A 21,116-nucleotide genomic window follows, 5' to 3' on the forward strand; every position below is an offset into this window, starting at 1 on the left:
TAATGTGCAAACAGCTTCTTTGTGCATTTCTGCCTCTGATCAGAATTAAAAAAGCTTCCTGTTCATCATCTCACAAGCAAAATAAATAAATAAATAAATAAATAGAAGTAGAGTTTAGTTTTGACCTTCAGGTGTAGCTACAGCTGGTAACCACAGGAGGGCAGCATTTAAACAACTATTATCAGGAAGACTTGAACTAGGAGCAAACTGTTGTAAAGGAATCACGTGTTCTGCTGCAGCAGCGTTGTTGTTTGTGTGTCTGTTGTGTTGAATCTGCAGCAGTGAGGAGTGTGTGTTAGGGTTTCCTCCAGGACAGAGGAGGGATGGCAGCGTTGACGTCGCAGCAGGAGTCGCTGCTCTCTGAGTCGATGGTCAGAGCCGGCTTCTTCTTCTCCTTCTCGTCGCTGTCGGAGTCGTCCACCGTCAGAGGGACGAAGGAGCTGGACTTCCTGGAGGAAGAGGAGGAGGAGGAGGAAGACTGAAAGCTGCACAGAGACCAAGGTCAGTTTATAGAATTAACCTAACACAGTGTCGTCTCTTCTCAGGTGTGTTACCTGTCTCCAGTCTGTGTGATGAGTCTCCTGCAGGTCTCCATCTGGACGTCCAGGCCTCTCTTCATCGAACACATCTCCATGTACTCGTGCAGGTGTCGGTTCATGTCGCTCTTGGCCGTGGCCAGTTCCAGCTGACGGGGAAACAAACACACACTGTTCTATAATGTGCACAAGTCTTGGAGCTGTTCCTGATTAAATGTCTTCTCATACGAGTGTCCCCTCTCATCACCCTAAACGTCTGTGCATCAGGACGTGTCAGCGTCTCACCTCTATCTGGTCGATGGTGTCCTGGTACTCCTTCTCTCTGGACTTAAACAGACACTCTGTGTCTTTGATCACTTTCTCGATGGACTCCTCCTGCAGCTGAAATAAAACATCAACTTAACTTTATCTTGATTTATTTATTTATTCTGCTCCTTGAATTAAAAACTTAAACTAACAGTAACACTGTCAGTTTAATAGAACTACAAACCACAGCTACATCAACAGATCAAGCATGTTGTACTAGTGTACCTAATAAAGTGATCACAGACATATAACCTGGTTGTTAGCATGCTAGCTCAGTGTTTCTCATACAACGTTAATACTATAGCAGCTAATTTACTCCATCATGGTCTCATAATGAATCAGAAATATTTCTACACGTTTCAAACAACGTTGTTTTTCCATAAAGTTTCTCTCATCTGATCTGTGATTTAACCTGAAGGAGGAAACGTCTCAGACGACTCACGTAGCATGAGAAGTTATTAATACAACTTTACATTACTGACACTTTTTAAAGTGAACATTTTTTTTTTTGCACCATGGTGATTTACAATTATTGGAGTCATGTTCTGACCAGCTCTCTTTAAATCTCCATCGTCTAAACAAGTCACTTTAAAAGTGGCAGTAACATATATATTATTTAACCTTTATTCTCTCCTTAAATTTACTAACCTCTGGACCTTCGTGGCACAAAACAACCATAAAATCTTCATACATCAATATTGTTTTCTACTTTTTTTTTTTTTCAAACATCACTTAAACGACTTCAGTCTTGTTTAAAACTACCAACATTTCTTTAAATGCCTGTGTAATGATTCGAGATTTTTTTATTTATTTATTTTTAAATGAATTATTTTCCATCAAATAAACAGCTGGTGATTAGAGTCTTGGATATGTGAAAGATTAGCAATAAAACTGCCATAAAATCCTTATACATCAAGATATCTTCTGATTTTTCTTAAAACCTGCTCAAACTACAAACATTTGAATGACAGCCTGAAAGTATGAAGTATTAATTTTTAAAAAAACATAACATAAAATAAACAGTAGGGAATGAGAGTCTTGGATTTGACTGGTTGATTAGTATTTTGTTTTGTAGTACCAGTTACTCCCTTTGTGGCCAGAAATGCCTTCAATTCAAACCTTTATACTGTGATGACAGTAGTAAGTGATTTATGAAAAAAAGCAGAAATAAATACTGATGTAGTTTATGGCTGTTTTTGTGCACGTGTATATTTTTGCCACGAAGGCGTCCAGAGGTAAAACACATCACTAGAATATAAATGACATGAGAGTAAAAGACACTGGATTTAAAAAATCTGACTGAAAAGAAGCTTTAACAACTAAACTGATAACTGATCACCAAATAATAAACAACACAAACAGTTTCTCATGCTACGTGAGTCGTCTGAGACGTTTCCTCCTTCAGGTTAATTTACAGATCAGATGAGAGAGAAACACTTTATGGAAAAACAACGTTGTTTGAAACGTGTAGAAATATTCATTACGAGACTGAATGACTCCAGACGTAACGTGAACTAGCTGACAACAGTTTACTATAAATCTGTTTAATCTAACTATAAATTGTTTTTTATTTATTTATTTTATTGTCTTAATAAAAGGCCCTAATTATGACGCTATCCCAACTATTAAAAACAATTTATAGTTTTGTATCAGTCATAACTAGAGACTTTTATTAAGACAAATAAATAAATAAATAAAACCCCAGAGTCACATAAAATCTAGTGGGAAACTCTGCAGCTGTTATAACAGCATCTGTAGCTTCTAGAAAACTAGAGCCCAGTATTTATTTAGTCCTCTACCTGTCATGTGTGTGTCTGCGTACCTCTACCTGTCATGTGTGTGTCTGCGTACCTCTACCTGTCATGTGTGTGTCTGCGTACCTCTACCTGTCGTTAGTGTGTGTCTGCGTACCTCTACCTGTCGTGTCTCTGTCTGCGTACCTCTACCTGTCGTGTCTCTGTCTGCGTACCTCTACCTGTCGTGTGTCTGCGTACCTCTACCTGTCGTGTGTCTGCGTACCTCTACCTGTCGTTAGTGTGTGTCTGCGTACCTCTACCTGTCGTGTCTCTGTCTGCGTACCTCTACCTGTCGTGTCTCTGTCTGCGTACCTCTACCTGTCGTGTGTCTGCGTACCTCTACCTGTCGTGTGTCTGCGTACCTCTACCTGTCGTGTCTCTGTCTGCGTACCTCTACCTGTCGTGTCTCTGTCTGCGTACCTCTACCTGTCGTGTGTCTGCGTACCTCTACCTGTCGTGTGTCTGCGTACCTCTACCTGTCGTGTCTGTGTGCGTACCTCTACCTGTCGTGTGTCTGTGTGCGTACCTCTACCTGTCGTGTGCGTACCTCTACTTGTGTTTCCACTCCCAGTGAATATCCAGAGAAATCCTCCCACAGCAGCAGAGTCTCTTCAGTTTCCTCCCAGGCCAAACTGTCACAGTCGTCCTCAAACTCAGACTCTCTGCTGCACCACACACACACACACACACACACACACACACACACACACACACACACACACACGCGTATTAAACGTTAAATGAAACATCCATAACGAGACGTCTGACGAAGGTTCAAACACCTACAGCTGATTGAGCACCCTCTGCATCTGCTCGTTGATCTGATTGGCCGACGTGCTGCAGGAATCCTCGTCTCTGGCTCCGCCCCCCTCGCTCTCGGACACGCTGGCCTCGTCCCCGTCGGCGCTCTTCTGCGACTGGCCGCTGTGCTTCCTGGCCCGGCGGCTCAGAGTGGAGGGCGGCGTCGGCACCTGCTCGAAGGAGGCGTCGTTCAGCAGACGTTTTTATTTTATCTGGATCATTCCGGTCGCCGCGGCCGCCGCAGACGTACCTGGAAGATGTGAATCATGTCCTCACAGTTCCTCTGCTGGGCCACGTCACAGAGGCGGGCGGTGATGTCGATGCGGCGGCAGATGTCCATGTCCACCTTCATGGCCTTCTCCTGGATCTTACTGTCCAGATCTGAACGGTTCTGAGGGAAAATTAGATTTAAATAGACGGAAATGAAGTATTTAAATCAAGAAGGACAATTTTCAAAGAGCAAAAATAATAGAAGTAGAAGTTTAGTGTTATTTGTCAATAAAAGTAGCTGTTATTCCTCATTCATCCACCAGGGGTCGCACTGTTTTAGTTGTGGATTTAACACTGAGACTCAGAGAAAGAAAAGATTTAAAGAAAACATTAATGTTAAACTCTTACGTTGCTGACGAGTCCTTTGAAGAGAACCAGCTCGGCCTTCAGCTGCTTCACCCTCAGAGCCAGCTCATCCTGACACACTTCACTCTCCTGCAGCTCCTGCAACACAAACAGGACAAGACGTCTCTTTATCTGTTTAATCTGTCGTCTGCTGGGACGTTGGTCTGGAGTCTCTCTCTCTCTCTCTCTCTGGATCATAAACTACAGTTTTACCTCCTCCAGTTCAGCCACCTTCTCCTGCAGGTCCATCCTGGCCGTGTACTCCTCCTCCCATCTACAAACACAGACATTAAAGATTAGACAGAAGCGTCACTTAAAGACACTGATGAGACGTCTGAGGAGGTAAACCTCAAACATGAGCAGCAGCATCCTCCTTTAAAACATCACCAACATGAACACTGGCGCTGAACTAATAATCAGAATAAAACCTTCATCAGATCACTGACTTCCTCCATTTCCTCCTCCTCCTCCATCAGCTTTTTCTTCATGCTCCTATCTTGTCCTATCTCCTTCTATTCCTCCTCCTCTTCATTCTTCTCCACCTTCTTCTCCTTCACCATATTCTACTTCTTTTATCTCATCATCTTCCTCCTAATGCCTTCTGATTCTACTCTTCCTCTTATCTCCTTCTTCATGTCCTATACTTAAGTCCTTCTTGCTGTCCTCCTCCTCCTCCTCCATCCTCCTTCTTTTCCTCCTCCTATTCTAATCCTCTTTTTGTCTCCTCCTTCCTCTACCTTTCTTATTCTTCTCTCTTTATCTCGTCCTCCATCTACCTCCTCCTCCTCCTCTTTCTTCTTCTTCTATCATATTTCCAGCAGCAGAAATGTCAATAAACTTCTCTAGTGATTGATGTTTTCATATAATCACATATATCTGATCAGTTCATTTTATTCCGTCTCCGTGGAAACGGTTCATCATAGAAGTTAATTTAGAAGATGTTTTTCTTTTATCAGGTTTTATTTATTAGTTAGAACTCAGAATGAATACTGAATGTGTTTCTGCTGTAGAGACACAGAGACACTGAGACACAGAGACACAGTAGAGGGACGGAGACAGTGTCCTTGAAGCTTTCATCTGTTTATCAGTCTCAACACGCGGCTCTGCAGGAGGAGGATTCAGGGGACGGGTCAGCTGACGTCATCAGCGCTGGATGACTGCGACCACATGATCACATGACCTCATGATCACATGATCACATGACCTCATGATCACATGACCTCATGATCACATGACCTCATGATCACATGATGACATTTAACCTGATCTCTGCAGAAACATGCAGCACAAAGAGGCTAAAAGACACAGACAGATATTCTAGTCTCTTTCCTGTTGAAGGAGATTGTTCAGGTCGTATCTTAGCTTAGCATAAACGATGTAGCTAACGGCTAACTGTCTAACAGCTTTAGAGGAGGACGGTGGTAAAAGAGCTACCTCATTAATGTTTGGTTGGGATTAAACTAATCAGAAACAAAATGGAGCTTCAGGTTTAGTTCTCATACACCGGTCAGCCACAACATTATGACCACTGACAGGAGAAGTCAATAACATTTAAACCATCTTGTGACAGTTCAATGTTCTGCTGGGAAACTTTTGGACCTGGCATTCATTGGTGTGGATGTTACTTAGACATGTAGCACCCACCTAGACCACACCAGGCACCCCCACCCCACCTAGACCAGACCAGGCACCCCCACCCCACCTAGACCAGACCAGACACCCCCCACCCCACCTAGACCAGACCAGGCACCCCCACCCCACCTAGACCAGACCAGGCACCCCCACCCCACCTAGACCAGACCAGGCACCCCACCTAGACCAGACCAGACCAGGCACCCCCACCCCACCTAGACCAGACCAGACACCCCCACCCCACCTAGACCAGACCAGGCCCCCCCACCCCACCTAGACCAGACCAGACACCCCCCACCCCACCTAGACCAGACCAGGCACCCCCACCCCATAGCAATGACACTCTTGACTACAAAAACACTTTAGGAACAACTAAAAAACAGCACAAGGTGTTGACCTGGCCTCCAAATTCACTAGATCCATAACTGATCAAGTATCTGTGGGATGATCCAGAACAAACATGATGATGATGATGATGATGATGAAGACTGTATGACGCTGCAGAGAGGATGAAGGGCAGAGATGGGACGAATAGAGAGGACATGTAATGAGAGAGAGACTCAGAGAGAGAGGGTGAGAATTAAAATGGAGAGGGTGACGGCAGACTGGGTGACATCACTGCTGGCGGTCACAGGCCGGTGCTGCATTGCAGGTACCAAGACAGAGAGGGAGGAAGAGGAGGAGGAGGAGGAGGAGGAGGGGAAAGATGGAGGAAGAGAGGAGCAGGAAACCCATGAGGGAGAGAAACAACTCGTCCCTTCAGCTGAACGTTCTCATCCATCTGTTAGTGACGACTAACGTCTGCAGGAGATAAACTCCTCGTAGCTCAGAGGAGAAACACTGAGACCTTTAAACTTACACTCACTGGCCACTTCATTAGGTACACTAGTAAACACATCCTGATAGAAGAGTCCTGCACTAAAACCATGAAACATACAAGCTTCATTAAAACAGGGCTGAGGTTTAAAAATCAAAAATTGAAAAATTCATAAAATCCTTTGATTATTATTATTATTATTATTTTAAATATATGACATCTCCTGCATCGTCTCATTGGACATCTCTCTGCAAGACTGGTTTAGAAAATTTCACGAGATCTAAAACATGACAGAAGTATTTTATAAAAGTATGATAACGGGAGAAAAGCTGTTGAACAAAAACAATATGAGAGACGTGAAACTAGAGATTAAATGTCGCGTAAACTAAATTTAATGTTTCTAATCTGATTTCTCTCTAAATCAATTCACACTGAACTGAATCCATTCAGCAGCTTTACCCTAAATAATAAAAACAACAGTGTAAGAGAAAACAACTATATAGAAGTAAATATATTAAGACTATAAGAGATATATTTACCAAGCTTATAAATAAAGTGCATTTGAGAAAAGATTAAATATTATTAACAGAATGACGAGATTAACACGTTGATTTCCTGAGACGCAGATAAACGGTTCTCGTCAGACTACCTCCTCTAAATGATCATCTCGTCCTAATGAGTGTAAATGTTGTTTGTTGACGTTTTCATAAATAGTGGAGGTGGATGGTGAGTTTATATAAAGAGTTTATATAAACTGTGATTTAGTTGTTTAGAGTTAGAAGTTGAAAATACGTTGAAGGAAAACGTCCCCAGTCACTAGTCTGTGCACAACATTCAACCTTTAGACGTTTTATTTGGCCTGTACATCATCATCATCATCATCATCATCATTCTACCGTTGTGCACATTATAGAATCCATAAAAGTAAATAAATTGTTTTTGCACAAAAGAAAATAGCATGTATTTTTTATTTCTTATTGGATTTTTCAAATTTGAATCAGAAAAAAATCAATTTCTTAAACCCAGCCCAACTCAACAGCAACACTGACTAAGGCTCATGGGTAATGTAGTATTTAGAGACGTCCATGTCACCAAACAAGCAGAAATAACTGAACGTCCAGCTCCTCAGCTTTAAATGAACCCGAGTGCAACCACAACACTCAACAACGCCCCATACCAGTGTGAGTGACGGGTACGTCCCGTAAGAGGCCTCCTGCCTCAGCAGACTGAAGAACAAACTCCTGAGCTCAGGGCTGTTTGATTTATAGGACAACACAGCTAACGGTGCGTTAACGTGCGTCAGTGACAGGGATGAAGACGCTGCATCGCTGCATCGCTGCATCGCTGCATCACTGCATCGCTGCATCACTGAGGGATGGATTTTAATATCAGCTCAGTTTCTGCAGCGTCACACAGGAAAGCTGCCGTCGCTAAGCAACACAGATAAACAGAAAGCCAAACAACTGCACTTTTAAAAGGACTGGATCTTTTCTGATCTTTTTCAGTTACTGGTTTCAAGTCTGGTACAAACCAAAACCACATCCCTGCAGCATCTAAACTTCTTCTTCTTCTGTTCTAATGACGCCTCGCTGGTGTCACAGCTGCCAAAACATTTAAGGAGGAGAAGAAGAAGAAGTAAAACGGTCAGTCCAGCAGCATTTAGTAACTGGTGTACTGTGGATGTCTGGTGAGGTGTCAGTAGGAGACCGTCGACTTGATTCACCACCTACAACAAATAAAACCACTGAACAGAACCATGGAGTCACTCAGACAACAACAACAAACACTGAACGTTTAAAAGAAGAAGAGACAAGTTTCCTGGAGACAGCGTCAAGGAGAAACATCTTCCAGAGAGGGTTAGGGAGTTTATGACCAGAACGTTTCTGGAGTAGAGAACACAAGGAACCAGCTACCTGAGCAAAGTGTCGGCCTACGATGAAACCCTGTAAGTCAAATCTTTCCATTGATTTTCAGCCCTGCCCTCAGTGACCTGACAGACGCCGAGCATCCTGGGGGGGGGGGGGGTTGTCCCATCAGCCGGTCGACGCTCCTGAATATCAGGTTTCAGCTTTTCAGGGAGACGATCAATGAAACGTTCAGAGGCGATAAACGCTGTGGAGCAGAGGCTGCAGCTTCAAGGCCATGTGCTCCGGGCAGAACACACCGTCACGGTCATACACCTCATGATTCTTCATCTGTTTCATCTGTTTCATCTGTTTCCACATTTATGTTTGAGCCAAGAGGCTTAACATCTGGAATAACATCAGTACAGCTGATCTGATAAACGCTGGAGTTTTGTTTAAGTGCTTAATCGAGCAGGAAGATGCATTATTTACTCTGGATCAAAGACATTAGCATCTGTTCCTGTCAGGAGGCTAATCAATGCTGGGTGGGAGATTTGGTACAAACTCTGAGCCGCCTCCTTCATGCTCCATCCTGAAAACAGATTAAAGTAAACGTGTTTGAATCATCCTCACCTCCTCTTGTATTCGTCCCGTTCTCTCTTCACCTTGGCCAGAACGTTGTACAGGGCCCTGATCTCTGGGGTGATGGTGTCGATCTGGACTCCGACGCCGTCCGGGTGCGTCCAGGAGACGCCGGGCCCCGTGACGCACGACTCCCTCCCGGCGCCAAACCTCCGGGTGTGGTTGAAGGACCAGATGGTCCCTGGAAGGAAGCGAGGAGGAGGAGGAGGAGGAGGAGGAGGTGGAGGAGCAGCGTGAGGTGATGTGCTGTAGGTGTTCGTCCCGGCGTGAGAGGTGTACTTCTCGTTGATGTTGTTGGTGACAGTTCTGGACGGGTCGCTGGGGCTCAGAGCCGGGCTGGTTGAGAACCCCGACGTGGTGAGGTTGGAGTTTGAATCCATGATGAGGTTGTGTCCAAGAAGGTGCTTGTTGTCAAAGAGAGGAGGAGGGTTCAGGGTGGGAGAGAGGAGGCCGCCTGGCAGGTAGGCCGAGTTGTTGGCGTTGGGCAGCGGGATGAGGCCCGGTCTGGTTGGTATGATGGGCCCGATGAATCCAGTCTGGACCCCCATGTCTTTGGTCTGCGGCCTCTGGTGTCCGTCCCCGCTGTTGGCCTCTAACGCCTGCTGCAGCTGCTTCTCCAACACCTTGTTCCTTCGCTCCAGCTCGTGCACTTTGGCCAAAAAGCAGCGGAAGCGCAGGTTGAGGGTCTTCAGCACGCTGATGTTGGACCCCAGGTCGTTGCGCAGCGCCGCGGCCGCAGGAGGGACGCGGTGCAGCGGGGTGCTCAGGTGCAGGTAGGCGAGGCCCGACGGCGGCAGCGAGCCCAGGTCCAAGCCGGACAACCCGTCGGGCCCGAACCCGCCGTGATCCCCGAGGAAGTAGCCCGGCTCCGGGATGGCGGAGTCGGTGTGGCCCGTCATCTGGTGGTGGGGGTGCTGGTGCTGGTGCTGCTGCTGCGGGGCGAGGAAGCCGCTCTCCCCCAGGACAGGATTCATGCTCGAGTAGGAAAATCTGAAGTGCTCGAAATCCGGCATGAACCCAGACTTGTAGGGATTCAGCTCTGCAGGTAATTCCGTGTAAAATCTGATTATGATCCTGGAGCAGAGTCAGGCCCAGCTGCCTCCTTTTAACGCAGAGGAACTGTGCGCTAAAAAAAAAAAAAAAGGGCAGACGATGCGTTTTAGAAGGATGCATCAAAATGGAAGAAGAAATTATAAAATCACAAGATAGCGTTTCACTAAACCTAATAATGCAAACAACACAGAATAAAAACATGCTTCTAAATTCGCATCTACACCTCTGGATCATGCAGCAAAATCAGATGAGTGGGTTTACTTTTACGCAGCACTAATTTCTTAAGATCACATCACGAAACGTCTTATTTTAAACGTTAGAAGCGCAACAGAAACACTGTTTTACTTTAATGAACATTAAGCAATGTACCTTGAAATCCGCGCAGCAGACAGTTAACTTTGGTTGCAGGTAAAAAAAAGGTTGAAATCGGTGCGTTGCTGCGTTGCTGCGTTGCTGCAGAGCTCAGGAATAAACAGGAGTGAATGACTGCGGCTGTTGTTACCGTAATGACACTGAAAGAGGGGCACCTAGCAAATTAAGCTACTGTAATAATTGTAGTAGAGGCGCACATTAACTGAAAAGTGCGAAATTATGTGAAAATAATATTTCGGTATGGGATGTATTTAAAAATCATTGTTAAAATCTGAAGTCGGGTTTCAGAATAAAACGAGAATATTTAATGGTTGTATTGGCGCCATTTGTATCATCGGTTTCCGCCATTAGCTAGCTAAGCTACATGTTAGCATTAACTGCCGTTTGCCGTATTAGCCTTAGCATACGCTCCGGTTAACAACGCTAACCGTCCAAGGATTGATAAACGTGGCGTCATTTAAAACACTCACAGTAGCCGTGGAGGTGTTCATATATATATGTTCTTAAAACACTCGTCTACTCATCTGCATGGAAGAATATTGTTTCCAGTAAATAAAAACTATTTGTTTTAACCGTTTCTGATGCTAGCTCACTCGGTTGTGCCTACTCCAGTTCCTAATTAACCACATAAGGCGGCCTTCAAGTTGCCTGATTAAAAACGTCACAACTTGAAAAGCGTTAGGGATTAAAATATATATTTACTGTACTATTTATAAAAGTAAGATTTTATTATTATTATCGTGTAAAAGCATCTCTGATTTATTTACTTGACTGTGAACAAATAGCTCTGTGAATATGAGAGGCCTGGATGCTAGCATTTATTTTATCTTGTTTGGTTTCAATTAACTTTGTCTTTGAAACACATATAATGGGACACATGGCTTTTACCTCTAGAATTACTAAATGCATTAGTGTTCACTTTAGTGCAGGTAGCAGATATGACATTAATATAAGCTATAGCTAGCTAGTTGGCTAACCCTAGCTAATGGACACATGAGCAATATTTTCTCCAATACATTTTACTAAAATAATTGAATAGAAATACTCTTTGTTATTTTAGGGGTCACACTTTGGCTAATGTTTACTCTTGAACCCAGAAGTAAATCAAAGTGACTCTCTTTCCTCTCTTTCTATAGCCATCTTTACAAATGCCTTATTAAATTACCTTCCAGTAGTCTCATTTTACAATTAATTTATTGGCGTACCAAATCCAGTACATCAGACTGTGATAAATCACAAAATCATGGAATATTTTTTAAGACGAGAGCAGGGACAGACAAGAAAAAAGGCACACGGACTTATTTTTGTATACCAAGTGCAATAGATGTCATAAGAATTGCACATTTTCCCACAAACTGTGGATTTTATTGTCATGTCAAGTGCAAAGGAGCCTCAGTTTGTAGACCAGTCAGTACAATACAGCTCAGTGATGGAGAATAACTGTACAACCTCCCACTGCTGAACAGAACAGCGGTGACTTCATCATATAAAAATGATTACGTTAAATCATCAGCTGGACATTAGCGGTAGGAGAGTTTGCTCCCAGGGCGCACGGTGCAGCATCCAGGTAGAGGTGAAGGTTAATCAGGGGAAGGTCACGGCCGACTCCGCAGCTCTTTACTCCTTGGTGAACATGTGCTGGACCAGGTCGCACACACGGTTGCTGTAGCCGAACTCGTTGTCGTACCTTCAGACAAACAAGAGAAGTTAAAAGGGAATAAAAAAAAGAAATATATGAACATTGGGACTGTTTTTATGGGAGTAAACAAAAGAATAAACCTTTTGTAATTACAGGACTCCAGTCATAATGTATAGCTGGCATGTAGCTATGATGGTGACTGATTTTCAGCAAGGTTTCATTTATAAATGTCACAAACATATAACCTAACTGCTGCTTTGAGTTTTACATTTTTATCCAGTAGATTTTATGCTGCCTTCACACAGTAGTCGTGATTACAACACAGGAAGTCATGTACATTAGTCAAATGTTGGCGTCTAGAAGAGTTTATAAGCTAACAACCAGGCTACCCAAAAAACATTTTACTCATACACACTGTAAAACTACAAAGTAAACTCTATGCAGGTAAATAAGACATCTGTTAATTCACACAGAAATACTTTGTTCTTCCAAAGTCACTAAATGATCAGTAAAGACCAAAACAACGCTGGAAACTCAGCTGAGATCAGCTGACTTTGCTAAATATGGATTTAAGGTAACTGATCCTGCTACAAACTCACCATGAAACCAGTTTGACAAAGTTGTCGTTGAGTGCGATGCCGGCGCCGGCATCAAAGATGGAAGAGTGAGTGTCCCCGTTGAAGTCTGTGGACACGACCTGAGCAGAGAGACAGAGAGACATCATGATGTTCAGAGACCTGCTGCCATCTGGTGTTTCATGTCCAGACATACAAGCTCTAACATCAAGCCACCTGGTCCTCCGTGTATCCCAGAATTCCCTTCATGGGTCCCTCGGAGGCGGCCTTGATGACCTTCTTGATGTCGTCGTACTTGGCCTGAAGGAGAAGACGAGTATAGCTCAGTTTGAACATAAATACACAAAAAGCTAGATTATAAATACTTACAGGCTTCTGCAGACGGACAGTCAGGTCAACAACAGACACGTTGGGGGTGGGGACACGGAAAGCCATACCGGTCAGTTTACTGTAACAAGACATCAGAGCATTTCACTCGACAGACGGACTGATTTATTCCTCAGTTCTCTCCCCTGGTAGAAAATGAGGTGAAAGTTACCCGTTCAGCTCGGGGACGACCTTGCCGACGGCCTTGGCGGCTCCGGTGGAGGCGGGGATGATGTTCTGGGAGGCGCCGCGCCCATCTCGCCACATCTTACCGGAGGGGCCGTCGACGGTCTTCTGTGTGGCGGTGACCGAGTGGACGGTGCTCTGGACAAAAGACAGTCATTTGGAAAACAAGGAAATCATCAATAAAAGAAACATGTCAGTAAACATCCATCAGCGTTTGTAGTTTCATAAAAGCCGTGGTATGTCATGTGGAAGGCAGGAGTTGCTCTCTGATAAAGCTAAAGACTGTTACTGGTTAAATGATCACTTAGAGAAAATCAGAAGTGATGTCTTTTGGAGAAAATCCAAGATGGAGGGAGGGCCGTCTACGTTCTTTATATGAATTTTAATTCCACGTTAAGTCCCAAACGTTCGGCTCTGACCTTGTAAGGTTCAGGATGAGGAGGATTCAGGTGTTTTGAGGCATTAATGGTATTTATGTCTATTTTAACACCGTAAAGTTCCTTTCGTCCTTAAATGCTCTTTTTTTTTTTTAAAGCAGTCGCTGGCAGGAAACAGGACGGACGAGACGTGGGAGCAGCGGCGTTGCTGCAGTGTGTAATTTTAATCAGTGAAGTCATTTACCATCAGACCCTCGACGATGCCAAAGTTATCGTTTATGACCTTGGCGAGGGGAGCCAGGCAGTTGGTTGTGCAGGAAGCGTTGCTACGGAGACGAAACAGGAAATACAAATAAAAAAAAACCAAAAAACTTTAAAAACTACAGCCGAGCCTCAGATGACTCCTGAGGAGACTCACCTCACAACCTTCATGGAGTTGTTGTACTTCTCGTGATTGACGCCCATGACGAACATGGGAGCGTCGGCGCTGGGGGCGGAGATCACCACCCTCTTAGCTCCGCCCTTCAGGTGAGTCTGGAAGACGAGAGGCAGATTTAATTTGTAGCTTCCAATTATTTAGTGTACAGGTGTTTAAATTTAGTTTTCAGTTGCAATAAATCACTAGAGAGCAGCTGTTAACTCACAGAGGCCTTCTCGATGGTGGTGAACACACCAGTCGACTCCACAACGTAGTCAACACCAGACTCGCCCCATTTGATGTTGGCTGGGTCCCTCCTGTGTTCAATCACAGACAGGGAGGTTATTCAGAGAGTAGCTGCTGGACAAACTAACTGAAAGGCCGACGGGTACGTACTCGTGGAAAACCGCGATCCTCATTTTTCCGATGACCAGCTTGCCGCCCTCGGCCTTCACCTGTCCGTGCTTCCATGGACCGTGAGTGGAGTCGTACTTAAACATGTAGACCTGAAGGAGGGGACGATTAGAATCTACTCACATACGTCATTACTTAACCATTTTCCAGAATTGCAGCCAGTCCTCTCACCATGTAGTCCAGGTCGATGAAGGGGTCGTTGATGGCCACCACCTCCACCTTGCCACTTGTGGCGGCGGCTCGGGTCACCAGACGGCCGATACGTCCGAATCTGAAACGCAGAAGGAGTTTACAACAAATATAATGTTTAAAAATTAAACATTAATAATTCAACTTGTTTTATGGGACCTGGTCTTCTTTTGTTCTTAGCAAATTATTAAAATCTCTTAATTTCAAACACATTTTACCTGAATTTATGACATTTCATTGCTTATACGAAGCTAGAGATGCCTCATGTCCTTTTTTGTTGCTAATTTAACAGAAACCAGTCTGAATTTTATGTTTTATTTCAACTGTTTCAAGTCTTTAAAGAGATTTTCATGCTAGTTTCAAGGGACCTTTATGATAGATTTATATTTTTGGAGTGAAATCTGATGCCAAAACTGAGATTAAAATCAAATATTCTACATTTTGCTTAGTTTTAAGATGCAATATCCTGCAAATAATGTAATATTTATAACAAATGATATCAAGAAGTTTAATTCCTAGTCTGTACTTTGATGACTTTCTTCAGGGATGAAATCAGACCTATGTTGAATCTTTATCCTTCAGACTGTGGTATAAAACGATAGATAACACGCTTCAAGTTTAAAATCTGCCATTGTGGCTCAAAGCACTGGACATATAAAATAATAAATCAGCTTTTATGTGCAAAACCAAGACAGCTGCATCCAATTTACACATTTACTCTGAGCAGCAGGTGGCACTAAAACCCAGACTGGTGTCAGTGTAGAGGGCGGCTGGACCATAAAGGGCTTGCCAACCCTGACTGAAGATAACAATGGTTGGCAGCGGCGGCTGAAAGCCTGTTTACACCCAGCACGGCTGCTGTCACGGACGCCTGGAACTGTAGAGGAGAGGGAACTTTCTGTTATTTTACATTTTAACCACTTCCCTGAACTTCCAGGGGTTAAAGGAGGAGGAAGCAGAAAGTCTGAGGAAGTTTAGTTTAATTTAAGGACAATTTAAAAGACGTAAATTTCCACTACTGTTTCTTTCTAAGCTGCTTTCTTACTGAAAATATGAACCTTTGGGTTTCATATCAAAAAAACAATGCTTGGACAAATGAATTAAGTCAGTTTCCGAGTAAATAAAAAAATAAGTAAATCATCTGACGAAATCTGTTCTCATGGTTTGTCCAGAGCTCTGATATGGAGCTGTCGGAGCTAAAAGACTTGAATGACTGTGTCCACGCATAATAATCTAAGGTTCAGTGCCTTGCTCAAGGGAAAGTGGAGACAGGTTTAGTATTTGCATGCCTGAACAAGTGGCTGAGGATAAAAGGTTGTCGACAGGTTGGCATGCAGACAGAGTCATGTCTGCAGCACCCGGGATATTTACTCTATGTTGTCCTGGGACAGTTGGAAACTTGACAAGAGACAATCAGACACGTCCAAAATAAGAGACTTGATCGAGCTAAAGAAAACACAGACATGAACCAGAAAGTTAAGATTTAAGTTGAGTTTAAGTAATGATGATTTGCCTTTGAAACTGATGCTTGTTTGATTGGAATTAAACTAAAAATCGGTTATAAAAACATCACTGATTCAATCTGCACCTGTCTTCACAGGACAGCAGGAAAAGTGCCAGTTTTTCCTCTGTTAGCTTTGGGAAGCCTCTAAGCAGCCAGAGGGCCAAAATGGACCCGAGCCCACGTTCTGTTTCCGAGGCCCAGTGTTGGCGTTGGTACCTGTCCAGGATTTGAGAGCCGAATCTCCCTGCAGCTCGACGGCAGCTGCTTCAGAGGAGAATAGAAAATGTTTCTATGCTCATCTCCAAAATCTGAGCAGCATCCACACTCATACACACACACACACACATCCCGGCCCGGCCAGATGAACTCTGGGCTTTGATGAAAAGGTTAGGGAGTTAAAATTAGACGAGGGGAGAATAGAGAGGAATGTGTCAGCCGAGGAGAGCAGCGATACGGGCAGAGAGAGAGGATCGGACGCTATTAGGAGCCAGAGAATAGACGGGTCCGGTCCAGACAAAGGGAACGAATAAAAAAAAAGTTCAAGATATTTTTCCTTTCTTCGTTTATTTAATCTTTGGCATTTGGCCGTGAGCTTCTAGAGCCTTTTGAGAGATAACAGGATACTTTCTGATACACTTAGAATAATGAGTTATTGAGCCAGAATGGCAGTAAATGAAGGTTTTTCCTACGCCATGAATGCAAAGTGAAAAATTTGAAAGAAGATTTGAAGACACGGCTAAATAACCTGATTGTTATGCATTTTGCAAGCACACAGAACATGATTTACTACTCTACTTTAATTTGCTTTGGAAATACAAAGCGAAAGTTTAATTTTATAGGGACGCTTTTAGCTTTTTCAATCAGTGTAGCTTAACCAAGGGAACCTGGTGTCTAGTATTATGATGGTGTCATTTTAAGTTGTTGTTCTTTACAAGATTTGACCCTTTTCTTTAAAACCCAACTGTTGTTTGCCTCTTGAATGTCCCATCTAAAGTTCTAAGTTCCTTTACAGCAGGGGTGTCAAACTCATTTTTAGTTCGGGGGCCACACACAGCGGGACCAGTAAGATAACAGCATAATAACCTATAAGTAATGACATTTGTTTTAGTTCAAATAAGAACAAGAACAATGGACTAATTAGGAATAGCAGTTATTTTTTTAATTGAAAAATTGCAGTCTATGTAATTTTTGCAAATTCATGCTGCAGGCCAGATTAGACTCTCTGGTGGGCCGCTTTTGGCCCCGTGGGCCTTATGTTTGACACCTGTGCTTTACAGTGTATAGGATGGCCAACTTTGGAGGTCAGTGATTATTTAATAAGTACATTATATGACATCTAATGGAAGAATAACAAAAGCAGTAAAACGTGAATAAATAATGGACTCACCCATTGATTCCAATCTTCACCATCTTGTCTGATGTGGTCTAGTCCTCACTGAAAGGGGACAGAAAACATTTATTTATCCTCCAAAAGCTACAACAATCATCACAAAACTTAAACTAAAAAATAATGGCATAAATAAAAGACGTTTTAAAGTTGAGCAAATGTTTTTTAAAAGCTGGATTTATATGAATTATAAGACAGGAAATACAACCCAAAATAGTCAATTTTTATTTCAGTTTGTCTTTTGGCTATTGCTCAGATAAACTCCTAAAACCAAACTTTCAACGCTGAATTATTCACCTAAAGTGACATTTTGCATTAAAGTGGAGAAAAATATTTAAACTGTACCGTTTGTAAGTGAAGGAGCCTCAGTCTGTCTTCTGGTGAAGAAGCAATGGGAGCTGGAAAGAACCGGGAAGAACCAAGGGGCAACCGCCATTTATCCGCCGCGCGCTGCAAGAGGACACGCCCCCCTCCTTGACCATTCGTCTGTCCAGGTCGCGTGCGTGAAGCTGCTGCCTGTCAGCGTATTTCAACTATACGTTAAAGGAGTTCAAAGGAGTTTTACTACTATAGAAGAGACGCAAACTCTTTTAAACAACAGTCAAACATCTACGCATTACTCAATTCGTTTAATTTGACGGAATGTGACTTTTAATTGCCTGTTTTCCAGTAAATATCACTCCTCCGCCAAGAAAAGTAGTTCCCGTGCAGGTGATATACAATGAGGTTGCCAGGTAACAGCGCCGATGCGCAACCGTTCCGTAAGGCGGTGACTTTTCAGATTAAAGCCACACTTTGTAAAATCCAAAAGAAGAAATAACAAATAAAAGTATTATTTATTGGAAATATAAATAGTTATTTTAGTCTCTGGTTTTGGACTGATTTGGTCAGTAGCTTATATTAGCTAAAAACTAAAAACGTGTTCCTACCTAGTATATACAGTCAATGGTTCCTACCGGTTAAACTAAAATTTAAGCTATCCTGTCTACGGTGGCCATGAAGGCTCAATGCGCTGTCACAAGACAAAATCGCCACATTCTTCTGTATTTAAAAATAAATACACGAAATAAGTAATCACGTTAAATAATAATAATAAAAAATATTTGAATGTAAGTTTAAAATTAAAATTAAGTCTTAATAAGGGGACAGCCAGTCACATAACTAGACAGACCTTGAGTAAGTCCACCTGCATAGCTAAAAATAGATCATTTTAATTTGTACCAAAAACATTTTACAGTATTTAATTTTTGATTTACAAAACAAAAAAGAATTAAATACACCAACTACTTTTTTTTTTAACATAACATTCATCATAAAATCACATAACTTCCACTGAGGCTACTCAGCTAAACTAAGCTAGTTAGCTTTTAGCCTAGTTTTAGCTAACCTTTTAAAAACAGGCCACAAGTACACAGTTTTGCTCTCAGCTTGTTACCATCAATTTTAACAAATGCTACTCAAACAGGTGGAAATATTTAGTTTAAAACCCAAACTGGGTGCTATAGCGACCAGATGTAGAGTGGTTTAAACTTTAGCGCGTTGCATGTTGTGTCTTTAATAGTTTTGGAGCACAATAGAGAATTATTTATTTATTTATTTTTCACCAGATGTGTTTAAATGGTGTATTTTTGCGTGTAAACTACGCCCAAACTTTCTAACCCCTCAGACTAATGAACATATAGTTCATATAGTATAGTACGTCAGTCAGTGGGGGGTGGAGTAAAGGTCAGCCAACCTATCCTGCAATGATCCCTCTTCATATAACCTCAATATGTCAAAGGAAGTGACATTTGATGGCGAGCTGGACACCGCTGGTCAGAGTCAGATACCCAATGGGAGGTTGTGACGGCCGTGAATGCAGGAATAAAGCCTCGACGGCCCACAAAAGCAGCCGGCGATAAGATAGTCGTGGCTCCTTTGTGCGCGCACATGCGTGTGTTTATGGTGTAACAGTTTGTGTAAGATTTAGCGTGACAGATGCATTGTCTCTGCTCGGGGGCCGCATTCCAGCCGCGCCGATAACGCCCACGGCCCACCGCAGCCATGCCTTATCAGACAAGGTGAAGAAGAAGAAGTAGTGACCCTGGTTGCTATGACAACCCCAGAGGTTAGACAGCTGGTTAATAATTATTCGAGTCTCGCTTGCCCCCGTCCTGATATTTGTCTTTCTGCAGCTCAGGCTGTATAAACACGGCCTGAAAAACTCACTGACTTTTCCAGAAGAAGTCAGGACTCCAACCTGAGGCTGTTTTAAAATATATCCATCTTCTGTCCTGCTGTTCATAAAATTTCTTGACTTGTCCAGTCTTACAAAACAGCAATTTATTCTCCAATAACTCAACATGTAATGCAACCACTCCTCATCAGCTGATAAGAGCATCCCTATAGTGAGGCATGGAGGTGGCAGCATCATGCTGTGGAGCAGCAGGGACAAGGTCAAAACAGAGAGGACCATGAAGAGATTCTGCTCCAGAGTGCAGAGACCTGAGACTGGGACGATGCTTGACCTTTCAGCACCACAATGACCTGAAGCAAACTCCCAAGCCGAGTCTCTGAGAGTTAAGGCTAACTTAACAAACCAGAACATCATGCAGGTAGAATAAACCGAACACAAATCAAGTATTAAATCACCTCAGCCTCGTCATGTTCTGTCGTCTTCATCATTTCCCATGAAATGATTGAATCCCGGTCGCCCCCCCAGGAGGGAGGCTGCGACTGTTCACGGAGGCGACCTTTCATTATTTCGTCTGAAGTCGATGACATTTGCGGCGTTTCCTTTTCATTAAAGGAGTGAATGTGAGAGAAGAAGAGACGACAAAGGTTAAGATGAGCTGAGATGACGGGAGCGGGAGACGAAAACCTAAATAAATAAATAAATAAAAAGTCTCCCTGAATGAAGTGGCATTCTGGAAGAATTTATCCTTAAAGTTTGATAAAATGAGGATTTAATTCCCAGTCTAGAGCTCCAAAACAAAATAAATATAATAATGATATAGTAAAGTTAGAACTTAACTTGAAAACAAAACTGAATGCATGAATAAATAATCTTTAGTATAAAAATAAATAAAAAATTGTCTTTAGCCTTTGCTTAAATTTAAAAAAAAAATCCCTAGATCTCTTCTTCTTCACCAAATAATAATGAAATAAAACTGATGCCTAAATGCATTAATAATATTAATAGCTGAATAATTATAATATGAAAACATTCTGGTGGTTTGTAGAAGATGTGCCTCAAAGAAATGGGATGATCTGATCTCACAGCCTCTAGGATGAAGAGAAAACAGAAGCAGGAAGAAGAAAGAGGAGGAGAATGATGGATGCATTCAGGTGAAAAGAAAGAAGAAGTTAAAACTCATAAAAACACAAATACATTTAAGTTAAAAATGAGGAGACAACGCCCTCTGGTGAGAATATGAACAACCTGCAGAGGAGCCTGCTTGACCTTCAGCAAGAACAGGAAAATAATCTCACCTGCACTCATTTATTTTGTTAGTTTAATCTTAAATTGTCTTTAATTTTCACATTTTCTCTAATCTCACAGTTTTATTGGAGGTTTTCTTTGTCCCTTCAGCAGTCGGTCTCTTCAGCATCAGTATTCGTTAGCAGTACTGCTGCTGCTAACTCCTCTGGACAATAGAGCCGCTTTC

General features: G+C 42.7%; 2 protein-coding genes across 2 annotated transcripts; both read right to left on the reverse strand.

Annotated features, from left to right (window-relative positions):
• On the reverse strand, positions 1-10,012 carry LOC311501250 (non-homologous end joining factor IFFO1-like). Its single transcript, XM_084562969.1, has 9 exons — positions 8,981-10,012; positions 4,268-4,328; positions 4,058-4,153; positions 3,690-3,830; positions 3,425-3,612; positions 3,186-3,303; positions 822-917; positions 555-685; positions 1-485 (listed from the first exon to the last, which is right to left on the reverse strand). The coding sequence occupies exons 1-9, from the start codon at positions 10,000-10,002 to the stop codon at positions 296-298; spliced, it is 2,043 nt and encodes a 680-aa protein (XP_084419095.1). The 5' UTR covers positions 10,003-10,012; the 3' UTR covers positions 1-295.
• Positions 10,013-11,338: 1,326 nt separating this feature from the next.
• LOC311501953 (glyceraldehyde-3-phosphate dehydrogenase-like) lies at positions 11,339-17,505 on the reverse strand. The gene is made up of 11 exons (XM_084564026.1): positions 17,470-17,505; positions 14,561-14,660; positions 14,372-14,481; positions 14,202-14,292; positions 13,976-14,091; positions 13,802-13,883; positions 13,167-13,318; positions 12,998-13,076; positions 12,845-12,928; positions 12,653-12,750; positions 11,339-12,101 (listed from the first exon to the last, which is right to left on the reverse strand). Exons 1-11 carry the CDS (start codon positions 17,490-17,492, stop codon positions 12,032-12,034), a joined length of 1,005 nt encoding a protein of 334 aa, XP_084420152.1. The 5' UTR covers positions 17,493-17,505; the 3' UTR covers positions 11,339-12,031.
• Between the last annotated feature and the right edge of the window lie 3,611 nt (positions 17,506-21,116).

The sequence above is a fragment of the Chelon labrosus genome (genome assembly GCF_963514085.1).
Source record: "Chelon labrosus genome assembly, chromosome: 16".
In the NCBI taxonomy this organism is placed as follows: domain Eukaryota; kingdom Metazoa; phylum Chordata; class Actinopteri; order Mugiliformes; family Mugilidae; genus Chelon; species Chelon labrosus.

Bases quoted from the DNA above. Each gene is read 5' to 3' on its own strand.
- LOC311501250 (XM_084562969.1), bottom strand. From the start codon at position 10,002: ATGCCGGATTTCGAGCACTTCAGATTTTCCTACTCGAGCATGAATCCT. The intron at 3,831-4,057 runs GTAAGAGTTTAA...ATTTTCCCTCAG, and splicing joins TCAAAGGACTCGTCAGCAAC to AACCGTTCAGATCTGGACAG. The intron at 3,613-3,689 runs GTACGTCTGCGG...GCCTCCTTCGAG, and splicing joins ACATGATTCACATCTTCCAG to CAGGTGCCGACGCCGCCCTC.
- LOC311501953 (XM_084564026.1), bottom strand. From the start codon at position 17,492: ATGGTGAAGATTGGAATCAATGG. The intron at 14,293-14,371 runs GTACGTACCCGT...GATTGAACACAG, and splicing joins AGGATCGCGGTTTTCCACGA to GAGGGACCCAGCCAACATCA. The intron at 12,102-12,652 runs GTGAGTTTGTAG...GTTTGTCTGAAG, and splicing joins TTTGTCAAACTGGTTTCATG to GTACGACAACGAGTTCGGCT.